This window comes from Artemia franciscana, chromosome 20 (genome assembly GCF_032884065.1).
Source record: "Artemia franciscana chromosome 20, ASM3288406v1, whole genome shotgun sequence".
Taxonomy (NCBI): Eukaryota; Metazoa; Arthropoda; class Branchiopoda; order Anostraca; family Artemiidae; genus Artemia; species Artemia franciscana.
In genome coordinates this window covers 10706422-10728435 of record NC_088882.1, presented here as the reverse complement: position 1 = coordinate 10728435, position 22014 = coordinate 10706422, and the positions used below count along the sequence as shown (strand labels likewise).

Below are 22014 nucleotides of genomic sequence, written 5' to 3'. Positions count from 1 at the left end.
TTTATAACGTTAAAGCAATAAGTTAATTTATACCAAAATCTAAATAAAATGTGAGGAGGTCTCCCTGATATTTGGAGTCTCATCGTAAGTTCAGACATTGTGTTTCAAATCTACCACTGCCGATTGCAGAACTGATGATTTGAATTGGATTTATTGGGGGAGGGATGGATAGAGAAATTTAATTAAATTAGCAATTAAAATATAATTAATTAAACTAAATGTAATCAATATCAGAATGAAAGGAGGCTACCATCAAACAGTTACGGAGTAGGGTTCTGGGTTCGATTGTTGTGAAACGATTTTCATGCTACAGCTTTCATGTATACCCGTCCTATCTCTTACAACCTCTTCAATTGAAAACAACGATCTTCAAGGTCCAAAATGCATTCATTCCAGACATGGACGCACGTAGCTTTTTGTTTAGGGGGGGGGTAGCCGATTCTTTGATGAAAGGCTTGGGGAGCTGAAGTTATATTGGTAGTTCACAAAACCTTACATTGCCGGTAAGTTCTATCATACCGATAAAATCTTTATTAATAAGTAATCACCAAAAATTATAAATCACCAATAAGCTTTAGAATTAATCTTCTTGGATCAGAGCCAAATCTTTCCAAGACATTATGGGTAATTGCTCCTTTTTTGAATTTTATTCTGTCATTCCAGCTGTTTATTTCCAGCTTTTTCAATCATCTACCTTTTATCAACTGGTTTTTTAGCCATCTACCTTTTTTAAACTATTTTTTGAGTCATATGCTTTTTCAGCCACCTGCTTTTTCATCCATACGTAGGGTAAATTTGAAGTTCAAGGGGGGGGGGGGAACTCTGGATCTACTAAAATCGAAATATAGAGCTGAAACTGATCATCTGTATCCAAAAGAAAATTTTAACTTGATTACATAATACTGAAATCTTCCCGGAATTTCTGAAGACCCAACCTTTAAAATATATTAAACCAATTCTCAGAAATAATAAGTTACTGGTTTAGCTGCATGCCTGATATAAGTTATTAACAACAGGAACAATGACGGGTTTTGGGGAAAATCGGAATCACCGACACTTAGCTATATCCAAACAATAGCATTTCATTATCGCTTCCGAGTTATTTTTTTCCATATGTTTTTTTTTCTTTTAAAGGATTTTGTAAAATAGCCTGGACATGCTTGAGCATAAAATACAAGATTTTTCCGAATATTTTCAAGCTTTTCCAGCCCAAACTTTTCTAAAATATAAGACTATAAATTTTCCAAGAATCCAATATGTTATTTAAAACCTTTGGTACCTATCAAAAATAATGTTGGTGAAATTATATCAAGAGATATGAGACGAGCTAAATTTCCGTTGATGACATGTAAATGATATATATTTAGCCTATAAATGTTTATAGTTGTAATTAAAAAGGCAACTAGAACTTTTAATTTTCTACGAATCATTTTATAAGTAAAAGATATACGTAACTTATAAATTAGCTTACGTAAAAAACTTTTGTATTCTCATGTTTTATTACATATATGACGGGGTTCGCCCCCTCGTCAGTACTTCGCTCTTTACACTAAAGCTTAAATTTTGTCCCAATTCATTAAGAATGACCCCTGAATCACAAAAGCCGCAGAATAAATAGTTGAAATTACTAAAAATACTTTAGCGTTAAGAGCGAGGTATTAGGAGGAAGTGAGCCCCTCATATGGATAATAATTTCTGTTCGTTTTAAGTTTTAATGCTGCTGCTTACTTCCAGCTAAAAAAAAAATTTTTTCATATTTATTTTTTCATTGTTTTTTTTAAGTAATGCTAGTAAATCCTGCGCTTTCTTTATGGAAATTTTCTTCCCCCATGACAAATTACTCGATGGAAAGTTCCCCCAGCTTATCCCCCTCTTTTCAACCCCTGCCTCCAACCAAAAAATCCTCCTGAAAACGCCTGTACACTTCCCAATAACCATTACTATATGTAAGCACTGGTCAGTGCTGAACTTGTAACCCCTCCACGGGGACTGTGGGGGAGTAAGTCGTCCCCAAAGACATAGTTATAAGGCTTTTCGACTACGCTGAATAAAATGGCTATCTCAGAATCTTGATCCGTTGACTTAGTGAAAATAATTAGCGTGGGAGGGGGCCTAGGTGCCCTCCAATTTTTTTTGGTCACTTAAAAAGGGCACTAGAACTTTTCATTTCCGTTAGAATGAGCCCTCTCGCAACATTCTAGGACAACTGGGTCGATACAATCATCCCTGGGAAAAACAAAACAAAAAAACAAACAAACAAATAAACACGCATCCGTGATCTGCCTTCTGACAAAAAATATAAAATGCCACATTTTTGTAGATAAGAGCTTGAAACTTCTACAGTAGGGTTGTCTGATACGCTGAATCTGATGGTGTGATTTTCGTTAAGATTCTATGACTTTTAGGGGGTGTTTTCCCCTATTTTCTAAAATAACGCAAATTTTCGCAGGCTCGTAACTTTTGATGGGTAAGACTAAACTTGATAAAAATTATATTCATAAAATCAGCATTAAAATTCGATTCTTTTGATGTAGCTATTGGTACCAAAATTCCATTTTTTAGAGTTTTGGTTACTATTGAGCCGGGTCGCTCCTTACTACAGTTCGTTACCACGAACTGTTTGATGGAAGACTTTTGAAAACGTGTATGAAAAATATTACTGAAAAGGCAAACCCACTAAATTTCAAGTTTTCCATAAAGTTAGCACCTGAGCACACCAATCAGCATCCGTTTCAAATGTCGTGTTGAGCTCCTTTACCGATATCATTTAAGATTTAACCTATGAACCAACTTGTAATGTTTTATTTATTCTTCAGGTTGGAACTACTCAAAACTTACGGATATTACAGTTCGAAGACTCCGTCGTGATGAAAGTGTCACTGCACAAACGTCTGATGTTGCAAACCTCGTCTTTAATGACGGATGCAGAAACGCTGCTTTTAAGGTATACAACTTTTTATTTCATTTCCTGGAAACTCCCTGGAAGAAGGCTTGTCTCTTTTTTTAGGCTTTGAAGGTTGCATGTCATTCGCCACAATTTTTTTTTTCAGACAATGTTTCGGGCATAATTTACTACGATAGAAAAGATTTAGGAGTTTCTTATGAGGTTTTATGAGTTGCAAAACTGTCATACTTTCACTTCACACCTTCAGTTCTATAATTGAATGTGCTTGACCTCCTTTCTTGGATCAAGACTCATAATTCTTCTCGAGTGTCCGCCATATCGTAGCAAAGGAGAGTCAATGTCTAGTGATAATCTCTAGTGATAAAAAAAATAATTTTTTCACTAAAAAAAAATGACTTAAAAAAACAATTTTTTTTAGTGATAAAAAAATATATTTAAAAAATAATTTCTAGTGATAAAACTGATAATGATAGTGATAATTAAGCCCCTAAAACTGCTGCAGACAGGTCTTCACAAGGCAGCTACATTCGTATGCAGCAAGTATTTCTTAAATTTTTCTCTTAGAATGTTTTTAAATGGTCCCTGCTACACTTGAGGTGACGAGATTAACTTGTATGAACCTCTCTTGTACCTATTACCTTCACAAGGCAATTACCTTTACAAGGAAACAATAAATAGCTAATAGTAACGAATTTTAACTAGGGAGCAACTCACGCTAATAATATTTTTGATAGAAATATGTGCTTGAAAAGAATCGGCTTTTTAATGCAATTCCATATAAATATACTTCATAAACCTGTTGTTGAGTTTTCAAGCCCTTATCGACGAAACTGTGAAATTTTACATTTTTCTTTTTTGAGAAGAAAATCAAGTATGCTTCTTCATTTGTTTGTTTGTTTGATGCCTGTTCCTCTGTTGGTAATGTCGAACCAATGGTTCTAGATAATTGGGAGCAGTCTCATTAGAGCTAAAATTAAAAGTTTTAGTGCTTTTTAAAGACGCGAGCAAGATTGTGCCTCGCCAAAGTGGCGTTTTTGCGATTTTGTGGTGCAAAATGACAATATTTACTCAAAAGGTTCCAAAAAATTATGAATCAAATATTCTAAGATAACCAACCGATGTGAAATTATTAAAAAAAAACTATATATTACTCTTTCCCGTTTCAGACACTGCAATGCTGCACAGTAGTATCCAAAAAGATCCAAAAAGATGCATTTAGTCCCTACAAAATAGAAAGTTAATGCAGAAGCTTCATTTATTTCGAAGCTTCATTTAACTAACCTGAATCATTTGAAGCATCATTGGAAATGTGAAGTTGTACTTAACTGTGCATCAGCCATAATGGAGGAGGGTCATTGAATCTTTGCATAGGTTTTGGGAGCGTGTCTGGGCCTCAAAATGACATTTATGTCTAAATTTTCTAACTTCCCGTAAACTTTCAGATAAATATAAAATAAGGTGTGGGCGTGGGATTTAGAAATGAATCTCTAATCTCCCTTTATTTAGGACAATGCCTGTCATATAGGTACTGCAGGGTATGGTATCACTCCTATTGCAGACAATATTCCTCTTTGCAGAGTGAAAGATTACGTTCGGATATCTACCAGAGGGGGCCATATGAGCACCACCACGAAACTTATGGAGGGTGAAAAAGTGTTACCAGGAGTTTTGCTTTCACCGAGCTTTAAATGGAAATAAAATAAAATAAAAAACAAGTTTTTTTAACTGAAAGTAAAGAGCGACATCAAAACTTGAAACGAACAGAAATTACTCCGTATATGAAAGGGGCTTTTCCCTCCTCAAGACCCCGCTCTTTAAGCTAAAGTTTTGACTCTTTTTCTCAACTCTACTTCTTAAAACAGTAAAAAACTTTAGCGTAAAGAGTGGGGTGTTGAGGAGGGAACAGCCCCTTTCATATACGGAGTGATTTCTGTTCATTTTAAGTTTTAATGTCGCTCCTTACTTTCAGTTAAAAAAAACTTATTTTTTTATTTAATTTTAGAACGTTTTTGAATTAATGCATGCTTTGATTTTGGCTCTCCGCACACAAATAACTAAAACGAAATTTGCATATTAATTTGTATTTTGGCTAAATGTCTTTCTCATAGCTTTGATCGGAAGATTTTGAAAAAAAAAATAGTGGGAAAGGAGGCCTAGTTACATTCCAATTTTTTGGCTACTAAAAAGGCAACTAGAACATTTAATTTCTTACGAGCGTTTTTATTAGTAAAAATATACGCAACTTACGAATTAACTTACGTAACGAAATTTTATATTTCGTATGTTTTTACTACGTATATGAGGGGGTTCTCTCCCTCGTCAATACCTCGCTCTTTACACTAAAGCTTAAATTTTGTCCCAGTTTCTTAAGAATGACCCCTGAATCACAAAGACCGTAGCATTAATAGTTGAAATTACTAAAAATACTTTGCCGTAAAGAGCTAGGTATTAGGAGGAGGTGAACCCCTCATATGCGTAACAATTTATGTTCGTTTTAAGCTTTAATGCTGCTCCTTACTTTCAGTAGAGAAAACTTTTTCATATTTATTTTTCTTTTTTTAATGCTAGAAAATCCTACGCCCCCTTCATGGAAATTCTCTTCCCCCCTGGCAAATTCCTCTATGGAAAGTTCCCCCCACATAACCCCTCGCCCCAAGCAAAAAAAATTCCCCTGAAAACGTCTGTACACTTCCCAATAACCATTACAATATGTAAACATTGGTCTTGCAGCCCCAATATGTAAAGTTTTTAACTTGCAGCCCCTCCCACGGGGACAGTGGGGGATTGTAAGTCGTTCCTAAAGACATAGTTATTAGGCTTTTCCACTATGATGAATAAAATGGCTGTTTCAGAATTTTGATCCGGGGACTTTGGGAAAAAATGAGTGTGGGAGGGGGCCTAGGTGCCTTCCAATTTTTTGGTCACTTAAAAAGGGCACAAGAACTTGAAACTACAGAACTAAGGAGCTTGAAACTACTATTGTATGGTTATTTAATACGCTGAATCTGATGATGTGATTTGTGTTAAGATTCTATGACTTTTAAGGGGTGTTTCCTCCTATTTTCTAAAACAAGGCAAATTTTCTCGGGCTCGTAACTTTTGATGGGTAATACTAAACTTGATGAAACTTATATATTTAAATTCAGATTTAAAATACAATTCTTTTGATGTAACTATTGGTATTAAAATTCCGTTTCTTAGAGTTTCGGTTACTATGGAGACTTGTCGCTCCTTACTACAGTTCGTTACCTCGAACTGTTTGATGTTTCTAAATTTCACACTTATGCACATTACTTAGTGTCTCTCTTGTTTCCCAAGGCGAATTCCTTCTGGTCCACATGTCAGTCAGCATTCATAGGGGAAATCTCTATAAAAGGCCTGCTAAGAGAAATATCAAAACATTGGAAATGGAGACCCGTAATCAATTGTTGATATTTTAGCACCATTCCTTCACGCCCCCATCCAATATATATTTTAAGAGGCGCATTTTTCTAAGGATTATAACTATTCTCTAAGCGTTGTTATACGAACATTAAGCTGGACTGTAAAAAAACGCGAGTTTAAAAAAGGATTGAAAGCTTCTTCGAATTTGAAAGCCTTAGATTAAACAGGTAGGAATAAAGAAATCATCGGTAAAGTAGGAATAAAATTTTTGTTAATGGGGGCAAAAAAATCCGTGAAATTAAGTTTTCACAAAAAATATAATATCAATAATAATTCTTATATGCAATGTGTCCAATAATTCTTATATGCAATGTGTCCTAACTTCAAATCTGCTCATTGACACAGGAAAACTTAGCGTAATTTTATTTTCAGGAATTACGAACAGGAATTAGGTCCCCGAATAAGGGATACACTCTTCGCAATAATTATGCAATGGAATTTAGCATGAATTGGATTTTAATAAAATTACAATTTAACACAGTTACGATTACAATACTTAATAGAATTCATCACGAACGAAATTACTTTCATTTGAAGAAATAGCTTATTTTTTCATTTAATTTATCAGAAAGCCTCATCTGGCGAGCAGTTACCACATTGAAGAGGATTCCAAGAAAACTGATCCCCAGCCAGAAAGCCACTTCAAATCTCCTTTAACAGGAAGTTCAATTGTTTTATAAGGAAGGTTAAAATTAATATGCTAATTGGCAAGCCCAGTAGCACATCTATTTCTGCAGGTGGATAAAAAAAACGAAATATCTCGTCTAGATTTGGTCAAGCGAAATTATCTAAAGCTATACGTATAATCGTTTCTTCGAATGATGGTATGAAATTCCTGTTTTATGTTGCCAGTTCCAATATCAAACGTCATAATTTCTCGAAGAAATTGAAAGCATGAACTTAGCTTAATCTGGAACTAACTTTCACTAAATGTTATTTACCTGTGAATTAAATAAAAGTGTCAATTTCATATTACCCGTTACCAGCATTCGTAACCATTCCATTACTTGTCAAAGACCTAGTTGAACAACAGGCATAACAAGGGAAAAGTACACCCGTTCACACCAGCATTTGTAACCATTCAATTACTTGTCAAAGACCTAGCCGAACAACAGGCATAAAAAGGGTAAAACCGTAGCGTTAATTTTTTTAGGACTAGGTAAAAATTGTTGCCCCAAAGACAGACTCAATACCCTTACTCCTTTGCCCCCCCAAAAAAAAATCTGATCCTGCAGACAAAATTGGCCAAACTCTCTTATAATGGTTAGAAATTAACTAATTGCAAATGTACTCTAGAAGAATACTAGCTTCAGCTACCCGATGTTCAACATCATGTGGTTAGCTAGGTACTAAAGACACATATCAATCCTTAATGAATGAGAATATTTTAAATCCTTGTTGACGTATGGAACGTGCCTTAAATCGGTCTTACTTTAATCGTAGATAAAGCATATTTAAGAACCTTGGTTAAAAATGGTAGCTGTCAAACCACGTAGGATGTTGTGCAAACACGTATGCAATAGGGCTGACCAGTCCCTGTCTCCTCCTAAGTTACATAGGTCTTACAATTTATTTTAAGATTTCTTATATTTTCTATATAATTGTTATTTTTTTCGGATTCACAAAAATTTTGGCTCATTTTGACATAAGCCCCTGCTTGTTTACTTGGTAATCTATGAGACTTCTTTTGTGAGCAATGTTATAGATAATTTTTTCTGGTGCTCTCATCCGGAATTTGTTTTTTTCTGTTTTTTATTCTTATTATTTTTTCAAATAGCCTTGCAAATTTGGTAAATTATTGATACCCATGTCACATTCCCCCTTCTAGATCGGCCTTTGATCCCCTCAGATAAGGAAGGATTTGTTGGCCCATTACCAGTGGTGCCGATTAGCGAAAATGTTGCTTGGGGGATTTATATTTTAGAATCAAAGGGGGAAGCAACGAATTTTGCAAATCTTGGGAGGGGAGTTAATTTATTGAACACACTAAAAAGGACTTTTTTGGCGAAGACATAAAAAAAGGCATTTTCCTAAATCTAAAGGGGAGGGAATGTGAAAAATAGTGATAGTTATGGCGAATGCCCCCTTCCTTCCTCTTATATTACTTTTGCCAATCCAGTTTGCAGTTATATTGTCATTTGACAATCCTGCTTGTTGCTTCTAAATAATTATATCTCCAAGACAGTTCGTAAGTGATATGTTTTCTTTCGGTGTTGCTAGTTATGCAAAACCATCCTGCTACTTTTTTTACCATAAGGTATTCAGTCGTTCTGATTCAGCTGTCTAGTGTTTGAATCATTGTCACCATCTTTATCAACCTTTCAGAAAAAGAAATCAATCATCCAACCAAAATTGAGTGTCGCTTCTTGAATAGAAAAAAAAAATCAAACATGAGCATTGACATTTTCTCATTCCATTTTTATGGAGTGTGTCACTTGTAAAAACATGATATTGGAATTGTTATATTTCCGGTTAGTTTTCTTAAGGGATTATACAACATTTGTTGCATATATCCGTGACTTCAACTTATAGACTTATAGACTCTGGACTTCTGGCTCCTAGACATATTAGAGAAGCCACCCACAAAATGCTGTGATTTTGTATAAATCCTTGGACTCTTATATTTTTTCGAAGAGTAAATAATTTGATTTCAATCTTCAGGAAAGTTTATAAGAGCTCAGGTTGGAACCCTACCGCAACAAAGTTAAGAATTTTAGAGTTAATCAGATAGTTCAGAATTTTTCCCATAATTTGCCTATTATGTCTTCATAAAAAGTCTTTGGGAACCTAAAGCCAAAATTTTTCCCCTTCTTCAAGTTTCTTGGATATAATTCTGCAAGAGTAGATGTAGCAATTCTCAATTCTAATCTTTTTTTTTAATGATATTCCAGTCAAGGGGAGGAAGAATTCAAGTTTTTGTTGTCTTGGAATCCATTGAAACAATAATTAATTTTTGATAGAAAATTTTGACTTAAATAAAATTTAGTAGAAAGCACAAGCTGGAGTTCTATTTGCGGGATTTCTTGATCCGGCTCCAATCCTACCTCTTTCGGAAAAAGAAAGGCGGGTGACTAGATGCTTGCTTAAAATCCTGTACCAGAAAAGGTTTCCAGGTATCAACAAGATTTGAAAGAAAGTAAGGCTGGCCTGGGACACTATCAAATATTGGCAGTGAATGAAGTTCTCTAAATTTGTGCCATTAGGACACCTATCAGAAGAAGCTATTGGAAATAGATAATACCCAATGAAGGATAACAGTAAGAAAAGTAACCGGGCCTTTTGGGAATTAATGACCAGCATTACTTATGGGGGGAAGGTCGATGAATCTTCTTCTTCACGATTTATAGCAAAAGGAGTCGTCAGATATAAACCAACTATATTTAAATTCACAGCTATTCTCCTAGTTATTCTTTAGGGAGCCCAGGACTAATCCTATCATTGTGGGTGAGGAGGAAGACGGGGTCTAAAACTCATGTGATCACACCATCCGCAGAAAAGGGAAATTGAATCTAAACGATTGCTAGGTATGAAGTAAGAAATAGTCACCAAGATTCGTTTTTCTCGACTTTGCACATGATCTGAACTATGCAGGGAGGGTAAGGGCTTGAAAATCTTTATTTATTAGCCTGACTATCTGTCAAAGTTCTTACTAAAAGTGCTGCTAGAACTCACTTTTTTTAGAGAAGGGGGGAATCTTTATCACCCACATTCAACTGAAGGGATCATCAGATCTTATACAAATATGGTAAGGATTTGCAGCTAAGCTGGTTATTTATTTTTGAGAGTCTAGGAGTAATCCTATTTCTATTGGTAAAAAGGAAGGGGGGTCTCTGAAACCATGTGATCAGCATAGCTGCAGAATAAGGAAAATTTAATCAAAACCGTACCCGGTAGGCAGTAAGGGAATCACAAAAATTTGCTTTTCTCACGTTTTGACACGATCTGATCTATAAAAGCAGGGGAAGGGGCTTCAAAATCTCTCTCTATCAGTCTAATTATCTGCCTAAGCTCTGGTCATAAGTGAATGTGTTTGAATTTAATTTTCTTTAGAGAAAGGTGGAATTTTCGTCACCCATATCTACCTGAAGGGCTTATCAGGTCTTAATTTAATATGGTAGAGACTGGCGGCTGGGCTTTAAGCTCTTCTGCTAGGGTGCTGTCGTCCAAATATCATAGCTTATAGAACCTCTATAGCCTATATATGCCTATAGATATATGCCATAGCCTATAGATGAACTCAGGGATATATAAGTTTTAAGGTTTTGTTTCATTTTTGTTAAATTACGTCTTCACCTTTGTAATTCCACCCTCTTATGAATGGTTTATCATCGCGATAAATGAATAATTATTCCTTTGTAAACATGAAAAACGTATTTTACTGTTCTCAAAATACACAGTAAACTAAACATGATTTCTTCACTTGGAAAATAGTCGTATGTGTTGCACCACAACTGCGGCTTATGTAGGTACTCCATATCTATCCTGCAGGCACTCAAAGTATTCCATGGTAGCCTCTAAATTTTATGCAAAGGAAAGTGGAAACATTTGCTAATTTTTTTTTTTAATTCCTATATGTAGTCCAAAATTTTCATATTTTTAATTGCTTATCATCTATCTTTTTTTACCCTTTGAAGATTTATTCCAATTTTATTGTAAATGTCTGTGTATGTATTTGTTTTTTTCTTCCGATAGAAAACTGTGGAATTACTAGAACTACTTTAATTTTTGAATTTATTTTTCTATTTTCTTGAGGACTAAGATATAAATTTTTTTGTAATACAATAAACTATTTTAAAACGTACACTCTAAACAGAGTCGATTAATTCAATATGGCGAGTACAAGACTTTTATTCCAGAGAAGTCTGCAAGTAAAGACATTCTGACCATGCCCCCCTCCCCCACTACGTAAAATTTAAAGTTGCTATTGACAGTCCACACAAGCCTGTTTCGAAAGATTTTTTTTGAATTGCTGCTATATCTTGACAAAAGATAGCTAATTTCTTGCTTTCAAATGCTCATCATATCTGAGATTTCTAAGAATCTAAAAAACGTCTCTATATCTGAGTTTTCTGAAAGATTAAAAAACATCTAACATAACTAAGAAAAAGATTTAATCCTTTTTTAGATGATTGCACCAAACCATCCTCAGCGTGATAGTCGTAACAACCTCTTGCAAAACTTCAACTTCAGAGTTTTCCTTTTCCAAGATATGGAGGATGGTGATAGCATACTTGTGTCTGCTCGTGTCATCGGCTGCGTAGAGAGTATTGATTGTGCTCCTGTAAGTGAAACACTATATATTTTTATCCTTATTACCAAAAAGTGCAGCAAACTTTAAGACTGGGAACTGGCTAAGGACGTGTGTAGTGGGGGCTTGGAGCTTCGTCCCTTCCCTAAGAAAAATCTACAGTTTTGAATGATTTCTGGGCACTTTTAATTCAAATTTTAAGCCGAAAATTTGTGTTTAGTATTAGCCAGCCCCCTTCCTAAAAGAAATTGAACGTTAGTGTTTGCAATTTAAGCTGGTCACCAAATCTTTAACAAATATTTAACAAATCTTATAATATAAATATTTAAAAAATAATATTTAACAAAACTCATGACCCACCAGGAGGGTTTTTTATGAAGATTTTGTTCAGATGCGTAGCTCCAGCCTTTTTTTTTGGGGGGGGGGCAATAGGGCTCTACATCTGGATATTCAAGGGTCATGGTCTGTATAATAGTTTTTTGCAAATCATTGGGGGAGGACAACTATCCCTCTTGCCCCCCACCCCCGAAGCGACACCACTGATTATGTTTATATTAGTGTTAACTACTTTTGTAAATGATGCTCTAGAGGGTCTGCAGGTTTTTAAAGTGGTGTCTATTTTCTTAGACATTATAAAAGCGTTCAACACTGTTGACCATGTAATTCTATTGGGGAAGCTAGAAAGTTGTGGTATAAGAGATAACGCACAGAAGCTACCTGAATCCTTTTTGGGTGGTATGACACAGTATGTAGAAATATCTGGAGCTACGTTGAGTGAAAGGGTAGCTGAATTTGGTGTGCCCCAAGGTTCTGTTTAAGATCCCCTTTTAATATATATTAATGACTTGAGCTTTTCTGTAATGACTTTAGTTAATAGTTCTCAAAGTTTATATACTAATTCTAAGGTTATCCTTCCCAGTCTGGCTGATGATACCCATTTTACTGTAGCAGCAAAGACATCAGCTCATTTAATAGAAATAGTGAAAATGGGTATACAATGCATAGAATGCATTGGTATATACAATGCAAGTGGATGAGGGTAAATAAACATGTCAAATCATAGTAAATCAGGGTTCCTTATGTATGGCAAGTCTTCTAATTATTACCTTTGGATCACTATTACACAAATAGGTAATTTATGTAGTCAAGCGCGCCAATAAAATCGGATACCTTGGTGTTATTATTGATGAGTGCTTTAGTATTAAAAATAGTATATCTTTTATTAGTAGTAAAATTGCAAGAAATGTTGGAATGATAAGAAAGTTAAAGAACAAATTCCCGAATTATGTGATGAGATTAATTTATTTTTCTTTAGTCCTCCCATATTTAGTTTATCGTGTGAGTATATGGCCTAGTACGTTTTCAGTCCACTTGAAGTAACTACGTGTGATGCAGAACATGGCGCTCCTAGTGATGGCCGGAAATAGCAAATACATATCAGTTAGATCTCTATATGTACAATTAAATATTAAACCCCTGTCAGGTCTAGGAAAATCTTTATTATGCATAATTCATGTTTAAGTTTTATTCCAAATTAGTTGTTAAGTGTTTCCTAAATTTATTTACTTCTGGTGATGAAATACACAATGATCCTGCACGATGTGCAATAAAGTGAGGAAACCTCCAGTCGTTAGAACTAGATCTATATTTTCATTACGTAACATATTTGTGTTACGTAATGTGTTACATAATGTGTTATAACATATTGTGTTACGTAACATATTAATATATGGAATAGTTTGCCTGAATTTTTGAAAATTCGGAATTCGCGAATGTGTCTGATTTCTGTAAGGATCTTAAAACAGTTTGTCTCCAGTTGTATGATTTTTGAAGAGAAGTTAAATTGAATTTCTTTCGCTCTTAAGTTCTCACCAAGAAAAAATATTCAATGGAAATAAATTGTCGAATTTTTAAATTGTATTGCTATGTTTAAAGGGTTACTCCAAACAAATGAAAGCTTACGGAGGTTTAATTTTCTGTTGTATGGCTTTTTTAGTGTTGTTTTTTATTTATTTTGTTGTGTATTTTCTTGAAGAGACCCCCTTATCATATCAAAATCAAATCATATACGCAAGTTTTATTTTGCTAATTCATTTCTGACAACCAATGGATTTGGAAGAGTATTGCTACACTAGATACTATTTTGGAAAAATTTAGCTTAAGTTTAAGTTTTTAACAAAACTGCACCTTGTGCCAGGAATTACTTTCTAATTTTGGATTTAAAACATTTCAACGTACGTTTTTTGTTTTTTCTTATACTGGATAAAAAATCCTTTCAGAATTTAAAATAAGGATAAAAATCCTTTAAAAAATTACCTTAAGTTTAAGTTTTTAACAAAACTGCACCTTGTGCCAGGAATTACTTTCTAATCTTGGATTTAAAAAATGTCAACGTACGTTTTTTGCTTTATCTTATACTGGATCAAAAATTGTTTCAGAACTGATATCATGAAAAAATATACTTCACCTGAAAAGTATCCCTAGGAAAAAGATATATGAACAAATAATATAATTCTTGATTAAACAAATAGCAGATTTTTCGTGCAAGCAATAACAGAAGAAAAAGTAAGAAAATATAAAGGCAACAATGACGCAGACAAACATAGATTACTATGTGAAAAGGATCAAACAGTTCGTGGTAACGAACTGTAGTAAGGAGCGACCCGGCTCAATAGTAACCAAAACTCTAAAAAATGGAATTTTGATACCAATAGCTATATCAAAAGAATTGCATTTTAATGCTGGTTTTAAATATATAAGTTTCATCAAGTTTAGTCTTACCCATCAAAAGTTACGAGCCTGAGAAAATTTGCGTTATTTTAGAAAATAGGGGGAAACACCCCCTAAAAGTCATAGAATCTTAACGAAAATCACACCATCAGATTCAGCGTATCAGAGAACCCTATTGTAGAAGTTTCGAGCTCCTATCTACAAAAATGTGGAATTTTGCATTTTTTGCCAGAAGGCAGATCACGGATGCGTGTTTATTTGTTTTTTTGTTTTTTTGTTTTCCCCAGGGGTGATCGTATCGACCCAGTTGTCCTAGAATGTTGCAAGAGGGCTCATTCTAACGGAAATGAAAAGTTCTAGTGCCCTTTTTAAGTGACCAAAAATTTGGAGGGCACCTAGGCCCCCTCCCACGCTAATTATTTTCCCAAAGTCAACGGATCAAAATTCTGAGATAGCCATTTTATTCAGCGTAGTCGAAAAACCTTATAACTATGTCTTTAGGGACGACTTACTCCCCCACAGTCCCCGTGGGAGGGGCAACAAGTTACAAACTTTGACCTGTGCTTACATATAGTAATGGTTATTGGGAAGTATACAGGCGTTTTCAGGAGGATTTTTTTGGTTGGGGGGAGGGGTTGAGAAGAGGGAGATATGCTGGGGGAACTTTCCATCGAGAATTTGTCATGGGAGAAGAAAACTTCCATGAAGGGAGAGCAGGATTTACTAGCATTATTTAAAAAAAAAAATTAAAAAATAAATGTGAAAAAGCTTTTTCAGCTGGAAGTAAGGAACAGCAATAAAACTTAAAACAAACTGAAATTATTACCCATATAAGGGGCTCACCTCCTTATGATACCTAGCTCTTTACGCTAAAGTAGTTTTAGTAATTTCAACTATTTATTCTACGGCTTTTGTGATTCAGGGGTCATTCTTAATGAATTGGGATAAAATTTAAGCTTTAGTGTAAAGAGCGAGGTACTGACGATGGGGCGAATCCCCTCATATATGTAATAAAAACATGAGAATACAAAAGTTCTTTACGTAAGCTAATTTATAAGTTACGTAAATCTTTTACCAATAAAAAGATTCGTAAAAAATTAAAAGTTCTAGTTGCCTTTTTAATTAACCAAAAAATCGGACGGCAACTAGGCTTCGCCCCCGCTCTTTTTTTCTCAAAATCATTCGATCAAAATTATGAGAAAGCCATTTAGCCCCCCCCCCCAAAAAAAATATACAAATTTCGTTTTAATTATTCCTCTGCGGAGAGCCAAAATCAAAACATGCATTGATTCAAAAACGTTCAGAAATTAAATAAAAAAACGAGTTTTTTTAACTGAAAGTAAGGAGCGACATTAAAACTTAAAACGCACAGAAATTACTTCGTATATGAAAGAGGCTGCTTCCTCATCAACGCCCCGCTCTTTACGCTAAAGTTTTTTACTGTTTTAAAAAGAAGAATTGAGAGAAAGAGTCAAACTTTAGCGTAAAGAGCGGGGCGTTGATGAGGAAGCAGCCTCTTTCATATACGAAGTAATTTCTGTGCGTTTTAAGTTTTAATGTCGCTCCTTACTTTCAGTTAAAAAAACTCGTTTTTTTTTTATTTAATATTAGACAGGAACAAATGACTGCACTGTAAAGCAATAAACCCAAAAAATTAAATTACCTATTAAAAGAAGCCAAGCCTTTTAGCTCAAATAAGAAATCTACCAACTATCGTTCCAACTCTCTTATCCCGAAGAATAAAAAGACATCAAAGGAATACTTACCTTATATTCGAACCTCATCTCCAGACACTCTCTACAATATAAAGGACGATGAAAGAAAACTAGGAAATATGATTCCGAAGATTTTAAATAACACCATAGCAGATAATAATCTTTTTAAGTAGCAAGAAAGATCGTACCACGGCAGAGTGGTGTTTTCTACCACTTGTACAATAAAATATAAATCTTTTCCAAAGCTAATTCGAATTATCAACAAAATTGGAATCTAGTGTTTTTATTTAATAATAAAAAAATTCCACATTAAAGAGATAAAAAATATACTACTAGTCATTGCCCTTGCCCGATCAAGGTGAAAGTCTCCAGGAGTCTCGGGATCCTTAGAAAGCTAAAATATATATTTCCAGAGTTTGGAAGAATAGAAAGATAAGCCTACAAACCAAGATTAGAATATTGGAAGCTACAGTGATGACAGTGGTCAAATATGGCTCTGAAGCATGGACACTCCGAAAAGCAGATGAAAATTTACTAGATGTTTTCCAGAGAAATTGCCTACGGATTGTTCTGGGTACCCGGCTGACTGACCGTATTTCAAACAGTAGGTTGTACGAAAAGTGTGGTTCAATCCCGCTTTCTGGGGCTATAATGAAAGAAAGGTTGAGATGGCTAGGCCACGTTCTACGGATGAAGGATGACAGATTACCGAAGATTGTCCTTTTTGGCCAACCGTCTGGGGCTACACGGAAAGCAGGTCGTCCTTGTCTGGGTTGGGAGGATGTCATAAATAAGGATTTAAAGGAAATGGGAACTTCCTGGGAGGGTGTAAAGAGGGAGGCTTTAAATAGATTAGGTTGGAGGAGGAGCGTGCGTAGCTGTGTTGGCCTCAGGCGGCTTGGTGCTGCAGTGAGTTATTAGTAGTAGTAGTAGTAGTAGGGTCAATTCTTAGAAATTTTTCTGCAGCCAAGTTCAGTCTTATTTTATATATTGTCCTATTATTTGGATGTCTACCTATCCATCACCACTATCCATCACATCGCCACTTTCAAAGCTTAATGATGAAGCAAGAACGCAAGATAAAGCAATAATAAGAAAGCAAAAATTCAGGAAACTAACTGTTCTTCATTTAAACCCTTTTCTTGATTTGAATCCTCTTTATTTTCTATCGCGTGCTTCTTTCACTTTTCGACATTTGCATGGCTCCCTTCCTCCTACCTGATGTCATAATATATGTTTTATTTCTGATCAGTCAGCTTATCTTTTTTGCACTTCCAGCATTTTGGATATTTTTCAAGCTTTATTAGTGAGGTCTGACTTTAACCCCCTGATAAATGATAAAATGATGTGAATAGGCTCCCAGAGTCTTCGCAGAACTGCTGCTTGCTCGTCTCGTATCTTTAAAAAGAAGGCTAGAGAACTTTTGACTAATAATTGAGTTTTGTTCTGTCCCCTGGAGTTGATGTTTCTGTATTGGCTTGGGTCTTTATTTGAGCTAGTGAATTAAAGTGATAATATCCTGCCGTGCCTGTATTTTTGGAAATCCTTTTGGTGGGTGATTAGGTTTCATATTTTATTCATTTTTATCATATTGTTAGATTTAGTATATTACTTTTTTTCTCCTGTTTTTTCCCCGGGCCACGCAGCCTTACGAGGGAGATGGTATGGAAGTTGATTTTTCTTCTGGAGATGTAGGCTTATTGTTACTGATATATGTTGTATTATTTTTCAGTTGTAGAAATAAAACTCGTCCTAAATATAGTAATAACTCTAAATGAACTGAGGAAATAATTATTTTCAGTCTCTATGCTCTGACGACCGCCAGCAAGGCTATGGACGCCGGAAACGTAACGTTGATGACAACTTTACTCCAGAAAAAATTGGCAAAATAAGGGAGATTGAGGTTCATAGGATTTTTCACAGCAATGGAACAGAACAGGAGGTGACACCCGAAGCTCTCAAAGGATGGGAAACAGACATGGCAGTTAAAGTTGTCATGCCACCAAGTAAGTATATCGGCTTTTTGAATTCTATTATTCTTCTGAGAGGATGGGTATCACAATGGGAGAGGCTAAGGGGTAAAGACAAGCAATGCTCTCCGTAAAAACTGATTTCTCTAGAAATGCGATCCAAGTGAATTTGAAAGTAAAGTTCTCACAGGAAAAATATTATTTCTTCTCTCCTAAATTGTCAATTTGGTGACCAGGCCACAAAGACTTACGGGTGTCTCAGGGTAAGTATGCTGAGAGCGAGGGGGTACCAGTCCACGAGAATGGAACAATTTCTTTAATTTTTTTTTCAATGAATATACGAGGAAGTGCATTTTGCAAAATCTGGGGGAGGAGGTAATCTTGTTCTTTAAAAAATGGCAATGAAAATATGAACTAGATTGGTTGATACCCTTTTTTTGGTTAACTCGGTAACCTGACCAGACCACAAAGACTTAAGGTGTGAGAAACTTTCTCGGGCTAAGTCTGCTAAGAACAAGAGGGTACCAATCCACGAAAATGGAAGGATTTACTAAAAAATTTTCAATGAAGATACAAGGAAGTGTATTTTGCAAAATCCGGGGGGGGGGTGGAATCTTTTTATTTAAAAAAAGTTCAAAGAAAATACCAACACTATTGGTTGATAACCTTTTTTTCCGTAAATTATATGATCTCATCCTCAGATGTCAGTGAAAGCGTCGATAACGGACAACCTACCTTGCAAGCAGATTATTCACTTCTAAAATTCAAATCTTCTTTAGAGATTACATCTGAAATTTAAGCGGCAAAACCTTTATTACATTGTCGTGATTTTTTGTCCAACATACTTCACCGAATCTGTATTGAATATTAATTGGAGGTTGTTAGCTTTTTATCGCTGCATGATATTTGAGTATATGTTACTTGACACATTTTGAAGTATCTTTGTTTTTGGTTCGACAGAAAGCTATACATTTATTCCTGGTTTGATAAAATGCTTTCAGATTTGTAAAGAAGACGAACGGTTTAGGGACAGCCACCCTTCCTATAAATCTCTAAAAGCTGTAAAACATTTGACAGCAATGGGAGAATATCTTCAAATTTGGAAATAAAAGAGGCTTTTCCGTAGCTTCGCCGTTTCTCCTATCTCTTTCAAACACACAAAAATGAAAACAGTACAGAAAAGATCAGAAAATCACTTTCAAACATTTTGTGGTAACGAACTGTAGTAAGGAGCGACCCGGCTCAATAGTAACCGAAACTCTAAAAAACGGAGTTTTAATAACAATAGTGACATCAAAATAATCGCATTTTAATGCTGATTTTAAATATATAAGTTTCATCAATTTTAGTCTTACCCATCAAAAGTTACGAGCCTGAGAATATTTGTCTTATTTTAGAAAATAGGGGGGAAACATCCCCTAAAAGTCATATAATATTAACGAAAATCACACCATCAGATTCAGCATATCAGAGAACCCTACTGTGGAAATTTCAAGCTTTTATCAACAAAAATGTGGAATTTTGTATTTTTTGCCAGAAGGCAAATGACGGATGCGTGTTTATTTGTTTTTTTTTCCAGGGGTGATCGTATCGACCCAGTTGTCCTAGAATGTCGCAAGAGGGCTCATTCTGACGGAAATTGAAAGTTCTAGTCCCCTTTTTAAGTGACCAAAAAAATTGAGGGCACCTAGTCCCCCTCCCACGCACATGTTTCCCACAAAGTCACCGGATGAGGAGGGGTTGACCCCTCCTCAACGCCTCACTCTTTACGCTAAAATTTTTTATTGTTTTAAAAAGTAGAGTTGAGAGAAAGAGTCAAACTTTAGCGTAAAGAGCCATGCGTTGATGAGGGATCAACCCCTTTTATATACGGAATAATTTCTGTTCGTTTTAAGTTTTAATGTCGCTCTTTACTTGCAGTTTAAAAAACTTGTTTTTTTTATATTTAATTGGGTCTAATGGCATCCATAGTCTATGTACTATTATTGATCAACTAAAAAATGATATGCCTCCCAATTTTGCACTCTTTTTCTTTCTTCTTACTTTATGTAGAACGAGTGCTTGTGAAAAGCTGGAGAAGGGCTTATTTGATTGAAAATTCAAAGTTCTTGCCTTCTATTTAAGTGACAAAATAGATCGGAGGATACGGAAAAGCCTCTTTTCCCTAGATATCCCAATGGCTTCTAATTGCATCGAGCCAAAGTTCCAAACATAATTAAAACAATACTAAAGAAAGTGGAGAAGATTACACCCAGGTGTGGAGACAGACAGAGGTGGAGGGGTGGAGACAACTCCATCCCTCGAAATGTAACTGAATCAAATGAACGAAATAATCAATCGACTGTAATTTATGGGGAGTATATGCTAAAAAGACATTTCTCAGGCAGCATACAATGTAAAAAATAAACTCCAAAAATATTTTCAAAGACTTGTTTTCAATGTCAAAGGTATGAAATTTTCTTAAGTGACAAAAGAATTTATTGATCACTGTAAAAAAAATATGTTGTAGATAGAAATTGTTATTTCGTGTTTTTTAGTAGAAGGGGGGGGGATGAAAACCAAAGGTAATGGTTTCATTGTTCCTTCAAAAGCCTAAATATGAAATATTTCAGGAAGCTAGATTAAACGAAGTAAAAATTTGCTTTCCAAACTTTGATAGAAAAAATAGGGTGCAATTATCAACCTATATCTTTAATCATCTAAAATCAACATGATATATGATCATTGCAAATAATAACATCAATGGCTTAACCATCATTTAATTTCCCATTTGCTGGAGCTTCATTTATATCCTCCTCATCTACGGAACCGTACCGGCATATAGAGAAGGGAAGAGTATTTACCCGAATGAGTGTCTAGAATATCCTACAGAGGAAAGCCAGAACATTCAGGTTTTAATTTCATTTATTAACTTTATTATGGGTAATATTTTGGGGGAGGGGGATAAGAATGGCTCGTAGTGATTGTATATGCAGTGTTTTGTAAAGGGTGATGCCTACCCAAACAAGTTTATAAACTCCAGGTTTGTTCTTAAAGTGTTTATTTATTTTATTATAAAACCTCTTTTCTTTTTTCTTAAAACTCTGCATGATTTTTGCATATTGATAAGTTTATAAGTGGCTTTCAAGTTTTACATATATAGCTGTGCATTGTACGTGCGAATTTAATGATTATGTTTTACGTTTTTAGATGCATTTGGAACTACTAAGGTTGACTCCTTAGAGCAGCACTGTTTAACCTTCGTCATACTTGCAACAGCTCTTGGGTCATCCCTCTTAGTCGTAATAGTAGTCATTGTTCTCTACTGCGCGTGCCGCCGTACGCAAAAAGTGATTGAACAAACCCCATGCAATCACATTTCATCCCAACAAAGCCAAAGCAAAATAACTGAAATATATAACGAGATTGAACTGCTGGACGTTCTATCTAAAACGATCAGAGAGAAAAAGCAAAGAGTACACGAGGAAATACGTACACTATACGGACCAGGTGAAGACAATGCAAGGGAAGAATTCTATGAGAAAGATGACACAAAAACACTAAGACAGATTAAAAGAAGGAGTGGAGTCGCGCCAACACACAAAAAAATGAATAATGGTGGCTACATCACCAACGTAAATTTAAACCAACTGTCCGAGCGCCATGCAGACATGACAGCTCAAGTATAAGAATTTACAGGTTTTTCACTTGAATTTATATAATCACAAGTGCCTAAGCAATTTGTTTTTTCATGTGTGATCCTACAATTTTTCAGAATGAAAAAATAGTATAATATTAGTTTCAGTGAAAATTCCATTCATATATATATATATATATATATATATATATATATATATATATATATATATATATATATATATATATATATATCAGACATGTGCTCTCAAAGTGTTTGGGTGAGAAATAAGAAAAGTATGATTTCGTTCAGAACGAGGAAAAAATTGATAAATCATAGTTACCTTTCTGCAAAACTTTGTACGGGTAAATAGTTTGATATAGGTG

General features: G+C 34.9%; 1 protein-coding gene across 2 annotated transcripts in view; it reads left to right on the top strand.

Moving 5' to 3' along the window:
- Positions 1-21801, top strand: part of LOC136039742 (uncharacterized) — a 104437-nt gene extending 82636 nt beyond the window's left edge. For both annotated transcript variants that reach the window (XM_065723582.1, XM_065723583.1), the window contains 4 exons: positions 2817-2944; positions 11475-11630; positions 17844-18048; positions 21202-21801. In XM_065723582.1, coding sequence (XP_065579654.1) covers positions 2817-2944; positions 11475-11630; positions 17844-18048; positions 21202-21680 — 968 coding nt within the window. In that variant the 3' untranslated portion in view covers positions 21681-21801. The remainder of the gene's footprint in view (positions 1-2816; positions 2945-11474; positions 11631-17843; positions 18049-21201) is intronic.
- The last annotated feature ends 213 nt before the right edge of the window (positions 21802-22014 follow it).